General features: G+C 38.2%; 1 protein-coding gene across 3 annotated transcripts in view; it reads right to left on the reverse strand.

The window, feature by feature from the left end:
* The window catches only part of LOC131052782 (rhomboid-like protein 15), an 82,018-nt gene that overhangs the window by 56,145 nt on the left and 4,995 nt on the right, over window positions 1-20,878 (reverse strand). For all 3 annotated transcript variants that reach the window (XR_009107516.2, XR_009107515.2, XM_057987405.2), the window contains exon 2: window positions 20,559-20,724. Coding sequence is in view for 1 of the 3 variants with exons in the window: in XM_057987405.2 (XP_057843388.2) it covers window positions 20,559-20,724 (166 nt within the window). In the remaining 2 variants the exon portion in view is untranslated. The remainder of the gene's footprint in view (window positions 1-20,558; window positions 20,725-20,878) is intronic.

The raw sequence follows: 20,878 nt of genomic DNA on the forward strand, positions 1-20,878 counted from the left end.
CATCCAAAATAGTGAAAGCGTTGGTGTAAATTATGTCTCATAATTACACTTTGCTTAAGTTGACTTAAGGATAAAGCATTCATTATAGTTTGCATATGAGACATTTAGGGAAGTGTGCACATAGGGAAGTTAATTGTAGGAGAAATTCCACCTTTTGTGGTCTTATCTTGTTGTTACATTCCATCTTCGGTGGGTGATCCACCTCTTGTGGAATATTTTATTGTTTCTCCTACCTACCCCTACCTACCCTTGTATCTCATTGAACCACATGCCATGATTGTGTTATCTTATCGTCTTGCCTTTATAAGCAGGCTCATTTACATTGTATGTAATTTCAATCAATCAACTCAGTTAGTTGGGTATTTTGCATCTTGAGAGGAATATAGTTTATTCTTATCACATATTTTATTCTCTCTTATTTGTGCTATCAATTGGACTCTAGAACTTGACAAATTCTCACATGGTATCAGAGCTTTAAGAATTCCCACATGGTATCAGAACCATTAGAGTGCCATTGGTTTGCCAATTGAGAGAAATTTGATGCAATTTGGGGTTTTGCATTTTGGAGCTTTCTATTGCAAGTTATTATAGGAGCTTGTTGGGTCAATTTTGAGGTCACCATTGGATTGAAGAGGTTTGAGAAAAAGTCAGAATCACCTTTTGTTTCGTCCAAATCTGACACCCGAGGCCAAATCTAGAACCATTTGAAGGTGGAGGGTGATAACCTGTTTTGGGAGCGATCTGCAATTTTGGAGCACTTTGGGTCAAATCTGACATCACCATTGTGTTCAAAACGCCCAAAAACCCCAAGATCGCATTTTCATTTGCGAAAATCGGCCTCCATCACTCAAAGTTGAAAAAATATGCCCTCCCAGGCTTGTCGTACGGGCGTTTGCAATGAAGGTACAAGTCATTTTTTTTAAATATATATATTTTTGTTTATTATTTTTTCCAAAAATTAAATTTTTTCTTTAAAAAAAATCAAATTTAATTAATTATATTTAAAGGGGGGTGTTTTTTAATGGTTTGCATTTAAAAAAATAATTTGAAATTTTTTTGGAGCCTTTCCGCAAGGATTGTACCTGTGGCCCCACAGGTACAAGCCTGCAGGTACCGCAATCCTTGCGGCCCCGTAGATACTGCCTGCAGGTACCGCAGGACCCTACAGCCCACAGTTGAACCTGCAGTAGCCACAAGCCACAGGTGGGGTTTTTTTTGGTTTTTTTTAAATTAAGAACTAGAACATGTTTTTATTAATAAAAATAAATATGTTTTTTTTTTAAATAAATTTTCTAATAGTTTTTTGTTTAATTAAAGGTTTTTTATTTTTCTAATAAAATTTTATTAAGAGTTTTAATAAAGTTTTTTTTTTCAAAAAATCAAAAAAAATTCAATTTTTCTTTATTATGTTTTTTTAAAAATTTCTTTTAATGGATTTAATAAAATGCTTTTACTATACTTTTAATTAAGTTTTTTAAAAACAAAATGTCATTGAATAAGAAAAATTGGAAACAATTTTTTGGTCCATCTATCATACCTATTTGCAGCGTTCTCCAACCAGCAGCCAAGGGGAGGGGGAGGGGAGGGGCAGTTTGCTCCTTTATATCTCTTGGTGATATTCCAATCGGAGGCATTTTCATTTGCAGTATTCTACAGGGCATCTTTTTGGTGGCAGCATCTTTATATTTCCAAATTTGCATCATGTTGTTTTCTCTTGCATGAGCTATGTTGTACACGCACTAATATAAAGTGTCACACCTCTTTGTACTTTGTCATTGATGACATATTTGATGTAATCCTCTTGTACTCTATAGATTAGGAAATATCTTGTGAGACTTGGTGCATGGCTTCAGTTGAGACTTGGATTGTACAAGTTTGTGCATGGCTCCAATGAGGCTTTGATTGTACCAATCTATCATTGATGAGTATCTAGTTGATGCTCAAAGCAAGTGCCTGCATGCTTGATCTTCATTTTTGTTGCAGTGAGTGATTCATCGATCATTCTTCATCGACATTGGTATCTGGTTTTGTCACACTTTGGCATTCTCAATGCAACATTGGCTCTATTTCTTCCTAATGGGGAGGTATTTTTGGTCAACGTAATTGGACCATCATTGTAGGAGATTCTACATTGAGGGGGGGCTTCATTGTCTCTCTTCCTCTCTCTTATGGAGGGACTTTTTCCTCACATGAGGTTTTGTTCTTCTCATTGAGAGCATTGTGTGCTTTCATCTCTCTTTTGTGGGGGAGTTTTTTTCCCATTGAGTTTTTCTCTCTTTCTTCATTTGTGAGAGATTGCATTGCATTTGTACATGGTTTAGTAGCCGAGACTCATCTTGCATTGTTAGCTTGAATCTACATTCTCCTAATTTGCACTTAAGGGGGGCTGTTGGTGTAAATTATGTCTCATAATTACACTTTACTTAAGTTGACTTAGGATAATGCATTCATTGTAGATTGCATATAAGACACTTAGGGAAGTGTGCACACAGGGAAGTTGCTTGTAGGAGAAATTCCACCTTTTGTGGTCTTATCTTGTTGTTACATTCCACCTTCGATGGGTGACCCACCTCTTGTGGAATATTTGATCGTTTCTCCTACCTACCCCTGTATCTCATTGAGCCACATGTCATGATTGTGTTGTCTTATTGTCTTGCCTTATAAGCAAACTCATTTACATTGTATGTAATTTCAATCAATCAACTCAGTTAGTTGGGCATTTTGCATCTTGATAGGAGTACAGTTTATTCTTGTCACATATTTTGTTCTCTTATTTGTGCTATCAATTGGACTCTAGATCTTGGCAAATTCTCACATGGTATCAAAGCTTTCAGAATTCTCACAAAAAGATCCATATCTCAATGGCTTAATTTTCTTTGCTTATCCTTGTAGCCCTTTCTTGTCCAAAACCCAAACTGTGTCCCCTACCTTGAGTCTGTGCGCCTTCCTGTGCTGATCATGCCTTTGCTTGTACAATTGTAATAAGGTGGTTTATTGTGAACAAAACTGCTTGGTTTATTGAATTAACTTAATGATTTGGTTAGAACTTGTAATGGCTAATTTATCCCTTCTTTGGTGCTCTTTGATCACATACTTAATCCCATCCTTGAAACATTTGTACTTAGTATCCATTGTCACGAAAATAGCATCCTTCACATAAAGATAAGGACTATGTATGTTAACCCAGATTTAACCTAAGTTGCTTGTATCTCTACACCCCTTTCATCCATCCCTATGGGAATGAATGTGGATGTTCTTGTCATTAGACCAAACACTTCTACCAATATTTTAGAAATGAGATTACATTGTGTGAAAGATCCCTGATGGGTCTCTTTTACCAATCTGCTGTAATTTTTATTTATTTAAATTGATTTTTCCTGCTTATTAATATTTTCTTTCAGAAATAGACAGAAGTTGCAGAAGGGTTGAATTCTTTTTGTATTTTGATGATTTTTCAACAAGTAAATAATGAAGTACAAGTACATGAACAAAGTACTGAAAATGAAGTTCATATACAGCCAAAACAAATTCGATTCAAGGCAGATTTCTGAATATAAAATCAAATATTTGACCAGATGAAGATTTCCAATAATTTCAGGAAGATTACAATCAGGAATAATTCCAACCTGGATGCTGAAAGAGTAACATAACTAGGAATGAAGTTGTGGCAAGATTCCAGCCCTCCAAGTGCTGCACGTGGGAAGGAAAGTGGCTGCCAGGTACAGCCGTACGGCTGCCAAGTACACCCAACTAGTTAGAAACCCCAAACCCCACGCTGAACTCTGTCAGAATTGCTGAACCTCCAGAAAGAATGTCGTACAATCTCCAAGATGCTAATAGCTGCAAACAAATCCAAACCACTGTATTGGGGGTTACGTCCCAAACAGGCAAGGCATTGGGGTTGGCGTCCCAGATGCTGAAAAGCTCTTCCAGAGCCAAATCTCAAATCCAAGATGTAAAATGTGTAAAAGATAATCATAGAATGAAGCTCCTATCCCCTTATAACCCCTCTCAATTGCAAATCGAACCCTAATTGTCTCCAAGTGGCGTGGTCTAGTGGAAATGTTATAATTTCTTATTTTAAAGTGGTCATGTTACTAGAAAATGACCTTTTTCCCCATAGACAGAAATCCGCTCACTGAATTGCCCTGAGACCAAAGAGAAAGATTTAAAGAATTTCAAGATCTTTCCAACGAGCTATCACACAATAGGATGCGCATCCAGATGAGACCAAAAATCCCCTTATTACTCCAAAATGGCTAACAACTTAGCCTTATTTAATTATTAAACGCTAACTTAGGAAATATTAAAAATATAACCCAAATAGCCACAAAATGCCCAACTGACATTACAAACCCTAAAATCATCCTGTCACCTGTCTGTGACTGAAGTCGGAAATCAAGGATTCACTGGTAGTCTCATCCCTAAAATCTAGGGATGTTCCTAAAATTTAGGAAACAAGCCCAATCTCTTTGAAACTGAAACCATCTAAAAGGTCATGAATAACCTCACGACTGGCAACTGTCACGACCTCCTAAAATTTAGGGATACCCCCTAAAATCTAGGAACTGCTCCAAACTGGCTCCAAACTGCCTGTAAAGCCAAAATCCAATCACTATATGCACCGAATGAGTCCCAATCAACCTCTGCTAGCCTACGAGACTCCAATGATAGGCCAACTCCTCCGTCTCTGATGTCCACTCTAGAAAGGGGACATGACAAGCCTCCCCTCTCGGAGTTGCTTGCCCACAAGCAACTGAAACACCAATCCTCCACCATCCCAAATAAGATGTAAACAAATCATTGCATGTAACTGCTGCTCATCTCTGATATAAACAACATGCAATGCCCCGGTTTGGAATGGCTCCTCAAAATGCTGAAGCACCTGTGCTGTCAAATCAACACTGTCTGGGTCCCAGAGCGAAGCATAGCTCCCGCTGAATACCTCAAGTGAGCAATGGAAAACTATATCATCTCCATAGATCAAATATCCATAAATGCCAAGACCACTAGTGTGTCTGTGATCACCAACATGCATAACATCCGTCATAATATCCAATGAATGCCAATCCATGGAAGACCCTCTGTGATCTGACCCCATCTGACACAAGTGACACACAACTGCCACACACTGCTGCTGATGTGCCGGAAGATCTAATGCCAACTCACTAGACAATATATAATACTGACTAAAATCATCACTGTCCAAGCTGGCATCTAAAAATATGTAATCACCAACTAGCAATGAAACAATCACCCTGTCTAGAGAATCAGGTGAAATTGCCACATCAACTGGCTCAAAGTACTCACTAGGAGTAACATCACATAACTCATCCACGCCAGCTATCTGATGACAATCAACCTGTGGATCAACTGTCGTCCCACTCTGCTCGATAAACTGAGATGGATAGTGGGTAAACTCCAGCTCCATCCTCGTGATATTCCAAACATACCGTCCAAGTGTCAACAACCATTGTACACCCACGACTACATCTATACATCTGAAGTGAAGCAACCCATGTAGGATCCACGAAAGGAAGGTACTACACATGTATATACCATGATCCCACACAAACCACCTGTAGGACATAAACTGCTCCTGCTGCTCTCCTCTGATATAAGTGCCATATAATCTTAATATCTGGAGCAACATACTATAATCCCTATAAGACGCTGTATCAAATGAATCAACACCTGGATCCCAAATAAAACTAAATCCACATCCATCTGTCATGAAGAGACAATGATAGTAAGAGGCATCGTCGATACCGTGTCTCTCTATAGCCACTGTGAAACCATAAATACCACCAATCTTCAATGTTGAAATGGACCCATCAATAAGACAATTTCCAACAAGCAAAGTGTGATGGAAACCTCTCCAAAACCTTTGATCAGCGGCTGCAACTTGCCCAATTTCTCCACAAGTTAGTATGTCTTCATTGGAGGATGCCAAATAAATATATTGTTTAGCCATGCACCAAATATAGTCTCTTACACGCTGATCTTCATAGCCCACTATCACATCTAAGAAAACTGAGTCACCAATTAATAAGTACATCGCTGCCCTATCATATGAAAGAGGTGACAAGTCCACAAATGAATAGTAGATGTTTTTGTTCTGCAACATGGATAAACCTTCAGTGGCTGGTCCACTATGAATGCCACCTAACAACTCATAAACTTCACACCTAGTCTTCCCAACTTGAATGTTCTCAATGCAAGGTTTCAAATTTGACTCATTAGATGAAGGAAAATTGCTGATCAAACTCAGAAAATCAAACTGATTTCTATTTCCATTCAATATATCTTCGCTGTCCTTTTCTTCCCTTGGAAGAAATAAAGATCTAATGGATGATTCTCTTTGTATCCTTGCGTCATCTAACCGATTGTGACGCTCTTTGACTCTTTGGAGGTGGTGTCTTGCTTGGGCAGCAAGCGTTTTTGCTTGGGCAGCTCTATGTAACCAATCTTCGTTCAACTTTTGGCAATGTTTTATATCAGCTGCCCCAAAGTACACAAAATCAGACTTATGGTGAGTTGTATTATTTGCATCAGCATAACCCATGCTTGTACCATAAGCACCCGCAAATGTAGAATGCAAATCTCTATTCTCTTCATGACCAAAGGCTGTCATATCTTGAGGAAGATAAGTTACGTCACTGCTGTTATGGACTTCAGAATTATGATCATACTGTGGTGACAAATCTTTGGATTCACTACACACCATTAAATTTCGACTTTCCTCATGGTCTTCCCAATTGAGAAGAGGAAGTAGTGTGACAAATGAATCCAAACTTACGCTGTCCATTTCAACCTCATGTTCTTCATCAATTGCTGATTCAAAATCAGTCTTTGGGCAATCTGAAAACTCATCAAACCTCTCATGAATGTCTTGTGTATTGCTTGAAATTACAAACTCTTCCTTCACATCTTCCACCAAAAATGATGGGACAGCGTTGTAACCAACCAAAGAGGCACCAATTGGATCTACATGTCTCTCAAAATCTTCAAATAGTTTCCTACCAATCTCACTGGTAAACATCATATCTGCTCCTCTTCCTTTGCTTCCCTTGCTCTCAATTGACTCTTGTTTTGTTCTTGGTTGATGACGTGGACTTGAAAACATCAAGTCATCTTCAACTGGTACACCCATGAATTGTGTGAAGGAAAGGTGGTCACGTATCTTTTTAGGAAGAGAGCAATACTTATCATAGTTGTTCATAACTATATCATTGAATGTCTTGGCAGCAGACCTTCTCCTTGTACTTGTTGAAGGAGTTGTACCCTTAGACTGTCTGGAACTCCTTGAAGGTGTTTGTTCAAATTCTTTTCCTGCTTGTTTATTTCTAAACAACCTTGTCATGATGTCCAATTTGATTTTCAACCAAACTAAACTCAAATCTGAATTAGAACTCTTGATCTTCACCCAACAGGCTGGCAAGATCAAAGCTCTGATACCACTGAAAGATCCCTGATGGGTCTCTTTTACCAATCTGCTGTAATTTTTATTTATTTAAATTGATTTTTCCTGCTTATTAATATTTTCTTTCAAAAATAGACAGAAGTTGCAGAAGGGTTGAATTCTTTTTGTATTTTGATGATTTTTCAACAAGTAAATAATGAAGTACAAGTACATGAACAAAGTACTGAAAATGAAGTTCATATACAGCCAAAACAAATTCGATTCAAGGCAGATTTCTGAATATAAAATCAAATATTTGACCAGATGAAGATTTCCAATAATTTCAGGAAGATTACAATCAGGAATAATTCCAACCTGGATGCTGAAAGAGTAACATAACTAGGAATGAAGTTGTGGCAAGATTCCAGCCCTCCAAGTGCTGCACGTGGGAAGGAAAGTGGCTGCCAGGTACAGCCGTACGGCTGCCAAGTACACCCAACTAGTTAGAAACCCCAAACCCCACGCTGAACTCTGTCAGAATTGCTGAACCTCCAGAAAGAATGTCGTACAATCTCCAAGATGCTAATAGCTGCAAACAAATCCAAACCACTGTATTGGGGGTTACGTCCCAAACAGGCAAGGCATTGGGGTTGGCGTCCCAGATGCTGAAAAGCTCTTCCAGAGCCAAATCTCAAATCCAAGATGTAAAATGTGTAAAAGATAATCATAGAATGAAGCTCCTATCCCCTTATAACCCCTCTCAATTGCAAATCGAACCCTAATTGTCTCCAAGTGGCGTGGTCTAGTGGAAATGTTATAATTTCTTATTTTAAAGTGGTCATGTTACTAGAAAATGACCTTTTTCCCCATAGACAGAAATCCGCTCACTGAATTGCCCTGAGACCAAAGAGAAAGATTTAAAGAATTTCAAGATCTTTCCAACGAGCTATCACACAATAGGATGCGCATCCAGATGAGACCAAAAATCCCCTTATTACTCCAAAATGGCTAACAACTTAGCCTTATTTAATTATTAAACGCTAACTTAGGAAATATTAAAAATATAACCCAAATAGCCACAAAATGCCCAACTGACATTACAAACCCTAAAATCATCCTGTCACCTGTCTGTGACTGAAGTCGGAAATCAAGGATTCACTAGTAGTCTCATCCCTAAAATCTAGGGATGTTCCTAAAATTTAGGAAACAAGCCCAATCTCTTTGAAACTGAAACCATCTAAAAGGTCATGAATAACCTCACGACTGGCAACTGTCACGACCTCCTAAAATTTAGGGATACCCCCTAAAATCTAGGAACTGCTCCAAACTGGCTCCAAACTGCCTGTAAAGCCAAAATCCAATCACTATATGCACCGAATGAGTCCCAATCAACCTCTGCTAGCCTACGAGACTCCAATGATAGGCCAACTCCTCCGTCTCTGATGTCCACTCTAGAAAGGGGACATGACATTGTGAGCCAAGATCTACACATTTATTCACTCAAGCCTTCATAACTTGTAACTTCAAAACAAAAATTTTGTTCATGTCTTCAAGTTCAACTATTACATTAGCGGATCTATATCCAAACTATCCTCTATTTCAATACTTATCATCCTGAATGTTTATGATAGATTTCTTAGTTTCAGATTTTTCTTTCCCCTCATTCTTATTTTTAGGATGTAATTCAAGATGAAGCTTCCAACATTTTCAATTTGCATGTCCATATATCTTACAATGACTACAATGATTATTCGTCTTTTTAATCCTCTTTTTGCACAATAATATTATCTTTAATTGCCTTTTAATTACTTTAATTTTTACCTTTAGGCTCACATTCATACTTCTTCTCCTCCATGTAGTAAGCTTGGACACATCCCTCATTCAAGTCCCTTTATTAATAGTGACTGAACTTCTTTGGATGTGGGAATGGAGCCTGCTGAGATACTTTGTCATCGTGTTCTCCTCATCTAAATCCATATTTTTTGTCATGGCTTGCCAACGAAAATTTGTAATGTAATCCAATACACTTTGACCACTTTGTTGTTTATAGTACATCCATTTGATATTTTGTTCCACCTTATGCCCCATGGGATAAAAATTATTCCTTAAATTCTTCTCATTTGTTAACAATATGCTTATATTTCTCTTTTCACAATTCTTAACATATGTTTGTCACCAAATATTTATGCATGACCCTCCATTTTGAGGTGTGCAAAGCAAATTCGTTGTGCCTACTTATTTTGTGCACACTTACATACACTTACAGTGTGTGATCCAAAAATTCAGGAATTCTGAGTTTATTTGTCCATCAAAATATTTTATTCCTACTTTTGTCTCTACTTTAACAGACTTATATTTTTTCCTTTATTTTCATTTAGTTCTTTTGAGAAATCTTCTTCCTTAATTTCTTCTTCCTAACCCACTTTTTTTTTGGCAAATGTTTTTACTAAATCAACTGTAGAAGATCTTTCTTGCGCCATTTCACCTTATTATCTTACAGAATGCTCATATTGTTGCCTTAACCATTGTTGTAATGTCCCCTTCCTAAGCACTTACAGCTTAATGACCATTAGCCTATTCAGCGAGTTCCCATAGGCTAATGAGTTAGGATTAGGGAACTCTTGGGAACTTGGTGACCATTCAGCCCAGCAAATCTAGCATTAACAGGGGTTGCTTTGAGCTCACTTTGGTAAGATTTGCATTATTACAGTTTCTAGAGCAATTTCAGATAATTAGTCTGTTTTACCATTTTTAGTAGGTGACAACTGGAGTACCGACTTGGTTGTGAGTCTACTTTGCAATTAGTTGGTGATTGCATTTAATGATGTTATTTTGGCGTTTAATAATCTCCACAGATATTGTTTTAATTAATGTTAATGTATTAAAGTTAAATTAACATTATTTAAATTTATAAAGTGACTTTATATGGTGGCGCCTAGGAGATATAAGATGATGTTTTAAAAAGATAATTTACATGGCTATATAAGGGGGCCAGCTACATGGGAGACAAGGGGTTTTTAATTTGAAAAAACAATTAACCCTAATTCAGGTGTGGGATTTAAAGGTGAATAAATAGACCCATTGAGCTCGTTTCGTTCATTCATGTTTTGGAGATTTGATAACAGGATTCAGATATTTTGGACTTTGTTCAACCAAGGGCTTTGTAGGGACAAGTACCTTCATAGAGGACATCCATTTCAAATGTGACAGATCTTTCCTACTGGATTTTGTTGGTGGTTTCATAGCAGCAAAAAATGTTTGGGGAAAAAATCGGCAAACCAAAAGTATAAGATTTTTTGAAAAAATCAGGAAAATATCGACAAAAACTCAGATAATGGGTCCTTAGTTTGACTCCCACCAAGGCCAATTCGAAGATGATTGACATAGAACATAGATGGTGAATCAATGGTAGAAAGCGGATGGTTGCGAGTCGTCGGCAGTAGGAGATCGGCATCGGCAACAAGGGCAGGCACATGCATAGGAGAATGGGCCCACACGTGACGGAGGAAGGACGTGAAAAGGTGACCAGTAGGTGCAGGCAGGAGTGATAAGGGGCGGTAGCGTAGATGTGGAGTGATAAGTAGATCGAAAGGAATGATAAGGAGGTGCTCAAGCTCTGTGTGATGGAGAGATAAGGAGATGTGGAGTGATAAGGAGGAGCTCAAGAATGGAGAGATAAGGTTAGAGAAATACGGAGAGGCCAGCAGGGAGAGATAAGGGTAACGAAGCGATAATGGAAAGTAGGAGATGGAGTAAGCATTAGGACGGCAGAGAAGAAATAAGGGTGGTAATGCCAACCATCTTTGAGGATGAGGTCCCTCATAAATGTGGCCTCACTAGTTCATAGCTCTAGTCAAAAGCATTACCGATAAAAAAAAAGCATTTTAAATTCATCCTTTACACATAGAAACAACCGGTCTAGAAGAGATGGAAAAGGAACCAAGGAACATAAAGGTGTAAGCGGAAAAAAATATATAATGTTGATCACTAGAGATATAACAATTCAAAGGAAAAGGCCATACCAACTTCAATTTGTTGATAAAATTAAGGTAAAGATGAAGACACTTCCCTTAATTTGCAAGTAAGATAGGAAGCAGAGTAAAGAGGTTTCAGAGAATATAACCCCAAAAGTAAACAATAAGGGCAAAGACACAAATAAAAAGGAAACATGTCACGAAAACAAAGAGGTGTAGTACAAATTTCCACCCGCACAAATAATGATCCATACAAGGAAAGGCCATCACGATTGACCATTATGCATAAAAGTTACAAGTGATCTCACTAGGTTGTCTTGAGGACAAGACAATGTTTCTGTTGAGACATTAACCAGCTAGGACTCGAACCTAGGACCTTCCATACGCTGCTGGAGTGCTCTACCACTAAGCTACTGGCCCCTCTTGGACCAGTCCATTGTCGGTCCGGGTGTGGCTTATTTTCAACACCAACACCCCCCTTAAGTCACACCTCTCGTGTGATTGGGGCTCCTAGCCTAGACCTGGCTCTGATACCATGTTGAGACATTGACCAGCTAGGACTCGAACCTAGGACCTTCCATACGCTGCTGGAGTGCTCTACCACTGAGCTACTGGCCCCTCTTGGACCAGTCCATTGTCGGTCCGGGTGTGGCTTATTTTCAACACCAACAGTTTCAGGCCCAGGGAAACTATTGGCAAGGTATAGAATGTTGTGGCAAAAAAAAGGTATTTTGAAACACTAATATTAAAAAAGTATTTCTAAATACTCTCGAAGGGAAATTTTAATTCAAGGGGCCAAATTGGAGACTTTATAAGATGGTGCTGTAATTCATTTTGTCTTCATTTTGTAATCCAACATTCCAGAAAATTGAGCATTGTGTTCAATTTCACAATCAAAAACAAAAACTCTTGGCATATTAGAGATCTTGGAGGACAAAAACCCTCTTGGATTTCCATCAACTAATTTGGGGATGAAACCCCTCATCTCCCTTGGAGCAAGTCCACCTGAGAATTGCATGTAAACTGATTTTTGGCAACCTTTATACACATTTTCAGATTTAGGTGATTGAATTTGCGAGCAAATTTTGGTGTTTGTGATTTTGGAGGGTTTTATTGCTGATTTTGAGAGTTATTGTTGTTCCTCTATCTTCATTCCACCTCTAAATCTTATGCGCCACATCAAAGTGAAGCACCATCAACATTTATTGATAGTTTTAGGCTTTGCACACAATTTTGTTGCTGTTTGTGATAATGATAATGTAGCTATGGCCGGATTCCTTCAGGCCGACATAGACAACATAAATGTCTAATTGGCCTAATCGGCCTTAGACATTTATATGATTCAATCTATTATACATATGATGCCGACTTTGTACATTTATATTTGCAAATTGGATAACACGTTTTGTTAAAGAAAAATGTAACTTTGCCACCCTTGGGAAAATCGTGTTGTTTGCAATAAACCCGACCCTTGATGAAGACGTGTTATTTGGCATTGACTCGATCCTTGGAGAAGACGTGATGATTGGAGAGGAGCCGACTTTTGGTAGAAGTCGTGTTGCTTGGAGTCACCCACGTATGGGTATATAGATCGGTTTCCTCTCTCTCCACAAGGCATCGAAGATAACATCTTTCAGCAGATCGAATATAATATACATCAGCAGATTGACATCCTCCAGCTGATCGAAAACATTACATATCAACAGATCGAACATATAAGGCAGACTGAAGATTATATATCATTCTTTGGCAGTTCAGACTGCATATACAGTGATCTAGGGTGAAGCAATTTAATCATATAGCTTCAAAGTGTGAAGCGATTTTGTAAAGACATCTTGCTATCTTATCTAATATAGTAAAAGACATTTGTTGTTGGGTTTTTCACCTTCAAGTTGGAAGGTTTTCCCAGGGTATATGTTGTGCAATTGTGTTGGAATTATCTTACATCTGAATTTTATAATCTGATCATTAAACTTAACAAGGTATCAGAGCCACAGTGAAGTAGATTGTGATCAGATTTTTCTATAAGCAATGATTTATTCTTATTCTAAGGAAAAGTTCCTTACAAGCGAAAATGGTGAATGGACTTAAAGTCAAGGATAGGCTTGACGGCGCATCAAACTTCACTTCGTGGAAGTTTAGAGTGCTTATTGCACTTGAAGAAAATGATCTTCTTCAGTTTGTGGAGGAAAAAGAATTATCTAAGCCAAAAGATCAAGAGGAGAAACTTCAATTCAAGAAGAATGCCATAAAAGCGAAAAAGATATTGATTGACTCAGTGAGGGATCACTTGGTGCCTCTCATTTCCAAGATGACAACTGCAAGAGACATGTTCAAGACCTTGGAAGGCCTATATGAGATGAACAACACAAGTGGGGCTCTTGCATTGAGACAACAACTTCATCAAGTCAAGATGGCAAAAGGAGAATCAGTCATGTCATTCTTCATGAAGATCTCAGAACTAAGGGATCAACTAAGCACTATTGGAGACATAGTGGTAGACAAAGATCTTGTCATGTTGGCATAAAATGGCCTTCTCATTCTTGGGAACCATATATTCAAAGTATAAGAGGGAGATCCAAAGTTTGATCGTCTCCGTGCTGATTGCATCCAAGAAGAATCTAGATTGGCTGCAAGGGGAATTGTCAAAGTTTCTCAAAATTAAGACACTCATGTTCTTGCCACTCAATCTACCAAGAAAGGAAGAAATTGGAAGAAAGGCAACTTCAAAAGGAATAGGGATCAAAGATTAGATTCTGCACCTGATTCAAAGAAAAAAAACAAAGATCTTTCTCACATTCAGTGCTTTAGATGTGACAAGTTTGGTCACTATCCGAGAGATTGTTTGACAAGGCCTAAGCAACAAATGGCAAACATTAATGAAGTCTCAACTCAAAAGGAAGCAGAAGACAACTCTAATGGATTCCTCTTCATATCTACCTTATCAAGTAATGTTCCCATGGATAGTAACACTTGGCTAATTGATAGTGGAGCTTCTCGACACATCACAAGCTATCGAGAACATCTTTTGGATTTAGTGGAAAGGGAGTCTAATCTCCAAGTGATCGTTGGAGATGATGCACGCTATTCAGTGAAAGGATTTGGTGCTACATCACTCAACCTAGAATCTGGAATTTCTCTTCATCTAAGTGATGTCTTATTCGTGCCAGGAATCAAGAGGAAACTCGTATCTATATCAGTCTTGGAGGATAAAGGTTATCAAATAGCATTTTTAGAAGGGAGAGTTCTTGCATGGCCAAAGAACTCCAGCATCAAGACTGCACGTGTGATTGGGAATCGACACGAGAGTTTGTACAAGCTTTCCACTCATCCAGTTCAAGCTCTTCTACATGACTCTTCCAATTCCAGCGATCTATGGCATAGAAGACTTGGGCATCTACATTTCAGGGCTCTTCCATCATTGGAGAAGATGGTTATAGGTATTCCTAAACTTAGTCATGTACATGATGGTACTTGTAAAGGTTGTGCTATGGGTAAAAATACTAAGAGTCCATTTCATAGCAGTGAAAGTAGATCAAAATAAATTTTAGATCTTGTACATTCTGATTTATGTGGTCCAATGTCAATAGCATCCCTAAGTAGATTTTTGTATCATGTAACTTCATAGATGACTACTCTAGGAAGACTTGAATTTATTTCTTAAGGTCTAAAGAATCTGATGAAGTCCTAGGTAGATTTAAAGAGTTTAAGGCTCAAATAGAAAACTTATCTGGAAAGAGAATTAAAGTTTTAAGGTCTGATAATGGAGGTGAATACACCTCTGGTAGCTTTCGTGATTTTTGTATTAAGGCAGGAATCAAGAGGGAGTTTTGTGTCCCTTACAACCCACAGCAAAATGGGGTTGCAAAAAGAAAGAATAGATCCATTGTTGAAGCTGCAAAAGCTGTGATCCATGGTCAAGACCTTCAAACCTTTCTTTGGGCAGAAGCTTCTAGAACAGCAGTGTATGTTCAGAATAGATGTCCTCATCAGATATTGCAGAATATGACTCCATAGGAAGCCTTTTCAGGGATTAAGTCTGATGTCAGTCACTTGAGGATCTTTGGTTGTCCAGTGTATGTTCATATACCCAAATACAAAAGAACCAAGTTGGAACCTTCTGGCAAGAGAGGAATATTTGTGGGCTGTAATGAAACCTCTAAAGCCTACCGAATTTACATTCCCAGTCAGAAGCAAATAGAAGTGAGCAGAGATGTTACATTTGAGGAAGATGTTGCATTCAGAAAATCTAAAGGTTCATGCATGGAGATAGATGATGAAGATCATGAGACTCCTCAAAACATGGACATTGATCATTCTCCTAAGATTCAGAAGGAGTCTATTGAACCTGTAGCAGATGATGATCCAATTGAACCTTTGGATCCTACTAATGGGCCTAGAGATATTGTTGTGAGTCGAAAGAGACCTCTTTGGGCAAGGAACACTATGCAAGAGGCAAAAAAGTTCACGGCTCCTAGAGGCACATTCAAAGACAGTAAAAGACCACAGAGATTCTCTAGCTATGTTGCATTGATGTGTAATCTTATTGAGACTAAACCTTCCAATGTTGAGGAAGCCTCAAAGCAGCAAGTATGGAAAGATGTTATGGATGAAGAATATCCATTATTAAAAATGATGTTTGGGATATTGTACCTAAACCTAAAGGAAAGTCAGTTGTATCTTCCAAGTGGTTGTACAAGATTAAGAATGTAGCTGATGGAAGCATTGAGAAGTACAAGGCTAGATTTGTGGCCCATGGTTTCTCTCAGAAAGAAGGAATAGACTATGAAGAAACATTTGCTCCAGTTGCTCGGTATACTTCCATCAGGGCCATCATTGCTATTGCAGCAGCTAAGGGATGGAAGCTACATCAAATTGATGTGAAGATAGCTTTTCTCAATGATGCAATTGAAGAAGAGGTCTACATTGAGCAACCTGAAGGCTTCGTGATTCATGGGAAAGAGTCTCATGTATGCAAATTGAAAAAGGCATTATATGGTCTTAAGCAAGCTCCTCGTGCATGGTATGAAAGGATTGACAAATACTTAGTGAGTTTGGGTTTTTGCAAGAATGATGCTGATCCAAATCTATACTTCAAGGTATTCAATGGTGAAGTTTTGATCTCGGTTCTATATGTTGATGACTTAGTCCTTACTGGGGAAGATCATCTTATCCCTAGATGCAAGGAGTTGACTTCAGAATTTGAGATGAAGGACCTAGGACTCGTGCATTTCTTTCTAGGTTTGGAAGTGTGGTAGAGGCCTAATGAGATTATCTTGAGTCAAGGAAAATACACCATTGGCATCCTGAAGAGATTTGGAATGTTAGATTGCAAGTCCATGTCTACACCAATGGAAACTAACTTGAAAAAATTGAGGGAATCTGTAGCTAGTTCAAATCTTGTGGATCCTACTATGTACAGGCAGTTGATAGGATCCATGATGTATCTAGTTAACACTAAACCGGATATTTGCTATGCAGTGAGTGCACTTAGTCAGTTCATGTGTGAACCAAGGTAAATTCATCTAGTTGCAGCCAAGCATATCTTGAGATACTTGTGTGGCACAATTGGATATGGCTTGAAATATTCTTCCAATGTGGACCTGAATCTGCAAAGCTATTCTGATTTTGATTGGGAAGGGAGTGTTACTGATCGGAAAAGCACCTCTGGTTGTTATTTCAGTTTGGGATCTGCTATGATTTCCAGGTGTAGCAGGAAGCAGTCTTCAGTAGCTCTAAGCACAACCGAGCCAGAATACATTGCAGCATGTGTGGCAACTCGAGAACCAATGTGGCTTCGGAAGCTCCTTGCAAGTTTCTTTGGACAAACTTTGAAGCCAACTATCATTCATTGTGACAATCAAAGCTGTGTGAAGCTATCTATCAATCCGTTGTTCCATGACAGAACAAAACATGTCGAGATCCAATACCACTACATCAGAGATATGGTACAGAGGAATGTTGTTCAGTTGAGATATATTTGTACTGATGAACAGACGGCTGACATTCTCACCAAGACCCTTGCCAAAGTGAAGTTTGTGCATTTCTGAGACAAGCTTGGAGTTGTGGAGAATGCAGCACTTGCTGAGAGGGAGTCTCAGCATCAGTGATTTCTTGAGATGTACTATAATGCATTCTTCTCTGTGAGACAAGTTTGAAGTGCAAGCCCTTGTTAATGCAATCTTCTTTGTGAGAGAAGTTTGAGGTGCAAGCCTTTGTTAATGCATTCTTCTCTGTGAGAGAGAAGTTTGACGTGAAAGCCCTTGTTCCACCCTCTGGGAGTAGCCATGGTGGATGTCATGTTGAGAGACTCCATGACTTAGCACTTGTGTTTATTCACCCTCTGGGAGTAGCCATGGTGAACGTCATGATGAGATGACGACATCACGTTGAGTGATTCCGTAAAGAGCACTTGTGTTCATTTGCATTTCCATTCATGGGAGTAACCATGATGGACCCACCCTCTGGGAGAAGCCAAGGTGGATATCACTACAGAGATTGAGAAGGATTTCTCCCTAGCTAAGGAGTGTTAATGATAATGTAGCTATGGCTGGATTCCTTCAGGCCAACATGGACTACATAAATGTCTAATTGGCCTAATCGGCCTTAGACATTTATATGATTCAATCTATTATACATATGATGCCGACTTTGTACATTTATATTTACAAATTGGATAACACATTTTGTTAAAGAGAAATGTAACTACTTGTTAAGTTCACCACCCTTGGGAAAATCGTGTTGTTTGCAATAAACCCGACCCTTGATGAAGACGTGTTATTTGGCATTGACTCGATCCTTGGAGAAGACGTGATGATTGGAGAAGAGCCGACTTTTGGTAGAAGTCATGTTGCTTGGAGTCACCCACGTATGGGTATATAGATCAGTTTCCTCTCTCTCCACAAGGCATCGAAGATAACATCTTTCAGCAGATCGAATATAATATACATCAGCAGATTGACATCCTCCAGCAGATCAATTCCTCCTTCAGCAGATCGAAAACATTACATATCAGCAGATCAAAAACATTACATATCAGCAGATCGAACATATAAGGCAGACTGAAGATTATATATCATTCTTTGGCAGTTCGGACTGCATATACAGCGATCTAGGGTGAAGCAATTTAATCGTATAGCTTCAAAGTGTGAAGCGATTTTGTAAAGACATCTTGCTATCTTATCTAATATAGTAAAAGACATTTGTTGCTGGGTTTTTCACCTTCAAGTTGGAAGGTTTTCCTCGGGTATTTGCTGTGCAATTGTGCTTGAATTATCTTACATCTGAATTTTATAATCTGATCATTAAACTTAACAGTTTAGAGCTGATCGCCTGGTATTTATTGTTGTTACATCATTGATTTTGGAGTACTAGCCTCTCTAGGGCATTTTCCACACCATTTTGAGGGCAATCAGACTTCACCAATTGGTACAATCTGCACGTTCCAGGCCCTTCTTGCTGTGTGCCATCATCACAAGGGTACATCATATCAGATCTGTCTGATTTTGGGACATAATTTGACATTTTTATTGTTGATTTCCACATTTCCCTACTATCGCAGCCTCTTCCAGCCTTCAAATCATTATTCCCAGTCAGCCACAGCCCTATATCAGCCAACTGCCTAATCATATTGGTGGTTTACCTTATTGGAGGGCCTTATTCCAGTCATATCCAGCCGCCATTGTTACTGTTGATACTAATTCCCAGCTGCTGATCTGCACATCGAGCCCTAGCCGCATTGTAAAAGTCTAATCCATCATCACCACATTGATTTGCAACCATACAGCAGCTGTACCAGCATACCAGGGTGCTACCATTAGCATTTTGACATATTTCAGTCATTGGCATCTTGTGAGTGGACTTGACATTATTGTAATTCTAAAAAATATAGTTTCAAGCAGTTGCAATTGAATGAAATGAGCTTCTATGGGTTTCAAATTTGGTCTTTGATGAGGAATAATACTGTCATAAATATTTCAGTGCAGCTCTAAATGTTATATGGCAACTGAAGGTTTCGTAATTGTTGTTCTTTTGCATTGAGGGATTTGGTTTATTAATTTTCAGTTTTTGCTAGTTGTGATCAGCGTTATTTTCAAGTCAAAATTTGCTATTTCAGTTCTTATTTTGTTTCAGAAAATCAGAAAATACAAAAAAAAAAAGAAATTCTAAGAAAATCTAAAAAGGGGACATTACATAAAAAGTTATTTAAATTAAATTGTTGTTTTTGTGATCCTTTGAGGCTTAGAATGTTCCAGGTAGGTTTTCCATTAAGGTTATTTGGTCTTATAAATTGAGTGGGTCATATTTGGAAAACCAGGAAACCAGTGGATTCAAACTTGGGACCTCATGTTAATTTTGATAATGTCTCACATTATAACGTATTTATTATTAAAAGCTATCCAAAAATGGTAAATTCACTTTCTACATGCCACAGAAAAGCCACCATACCATTGCATATTTACCACATCCACCAGACCAAAACCACAATCTTCTGAATTCAATTTACTTTAGGAAACTCAAGTTCAGTAGTAGCTCAGTTCGTAGAGGAAAACATAACAGTCAGATTTGAAACAATGACTGAAAAAACTTTCTACCCATCATGCCTTAAGACAGCAACATTTGGTGAACTTGGCATTCAAACTGCAAAATTACAAATCTTATTATCTTGGCATAGGATGCACATTTCTAGATTTTGAGGATCAAATCCTGTAGCTTTGAGTATGTGATATTTTGTCTGCTCTTCTTCAAATTTTAGCATCAATATATTATTTTCCTGCAAGCATTTTAATGTATTGTGTACCTAATTTGTCCAGACTTTCCTAGCTTTGTAAAGTTTTGATGTAAACTTAACTTTTTGAAATTGATAACCATGCAACCAGATACATGGTAATTTACATAGATATTTATTAATGATCCAAGTTGATATTCCAAAAATGTTTAGTGGATCTGGAATCCCAGTAGAATTTTAGTGACATATAGTTCCAATTTAAGGAATCATCTGCAACCCTGATAAGATTTTAGTGATATTTAATCTAAATTCAATGTAAAAAAAGGTCTAATCTGTCCAATCTTCCATTGCACCAAAGCTAAGGAATATCAAGTGAGGCTGGATTACAGACAACGTAGAGATGATAATTTCATATATGCCATATCCAAAAGCACAATGTGAAGACAATGCTTACCTTGAAATTTTGAAATTACCTCTGCTGGCCAGAGACAAATCTCATAATAGGAATCATATCCAATCAGCAGGCATATCAAGTAAATGATCCCACACACAATCACCAATCCTGAGGTAATGAAAGGAACTCCCCCCCACCATTGTCCGATTCTGGTCGACAGACTTGCCTGGAATATTCAAGCAAAATACATGCTAGTCAGTAGTATTGGAAAAAAAAAGCAAAATACATAATGCTCAAATTACCTAGGCAAAAAGCAAGAGAATTCAAAAGATGGGATCTTTTATCAGTGCAGAGAGATCTTGGAATTTTATTCCAATAAA

The sequence above is a fragment of the Cryptomeria japonica genome, chromosome 6, assembly GCF_030272615.1.
Source record: "Cryptomeria japonica chromosome 6, Sugi_1.0, whole genome shotgun sequence".
Taxonomy (NCBI): domain Eukaryota; kingdom Viridiplantae; phylum Streptophyta; class Pinopsida; order Cupressales; family Cupressaceae; genus Cryptomeria; species Cryptomeria japonica.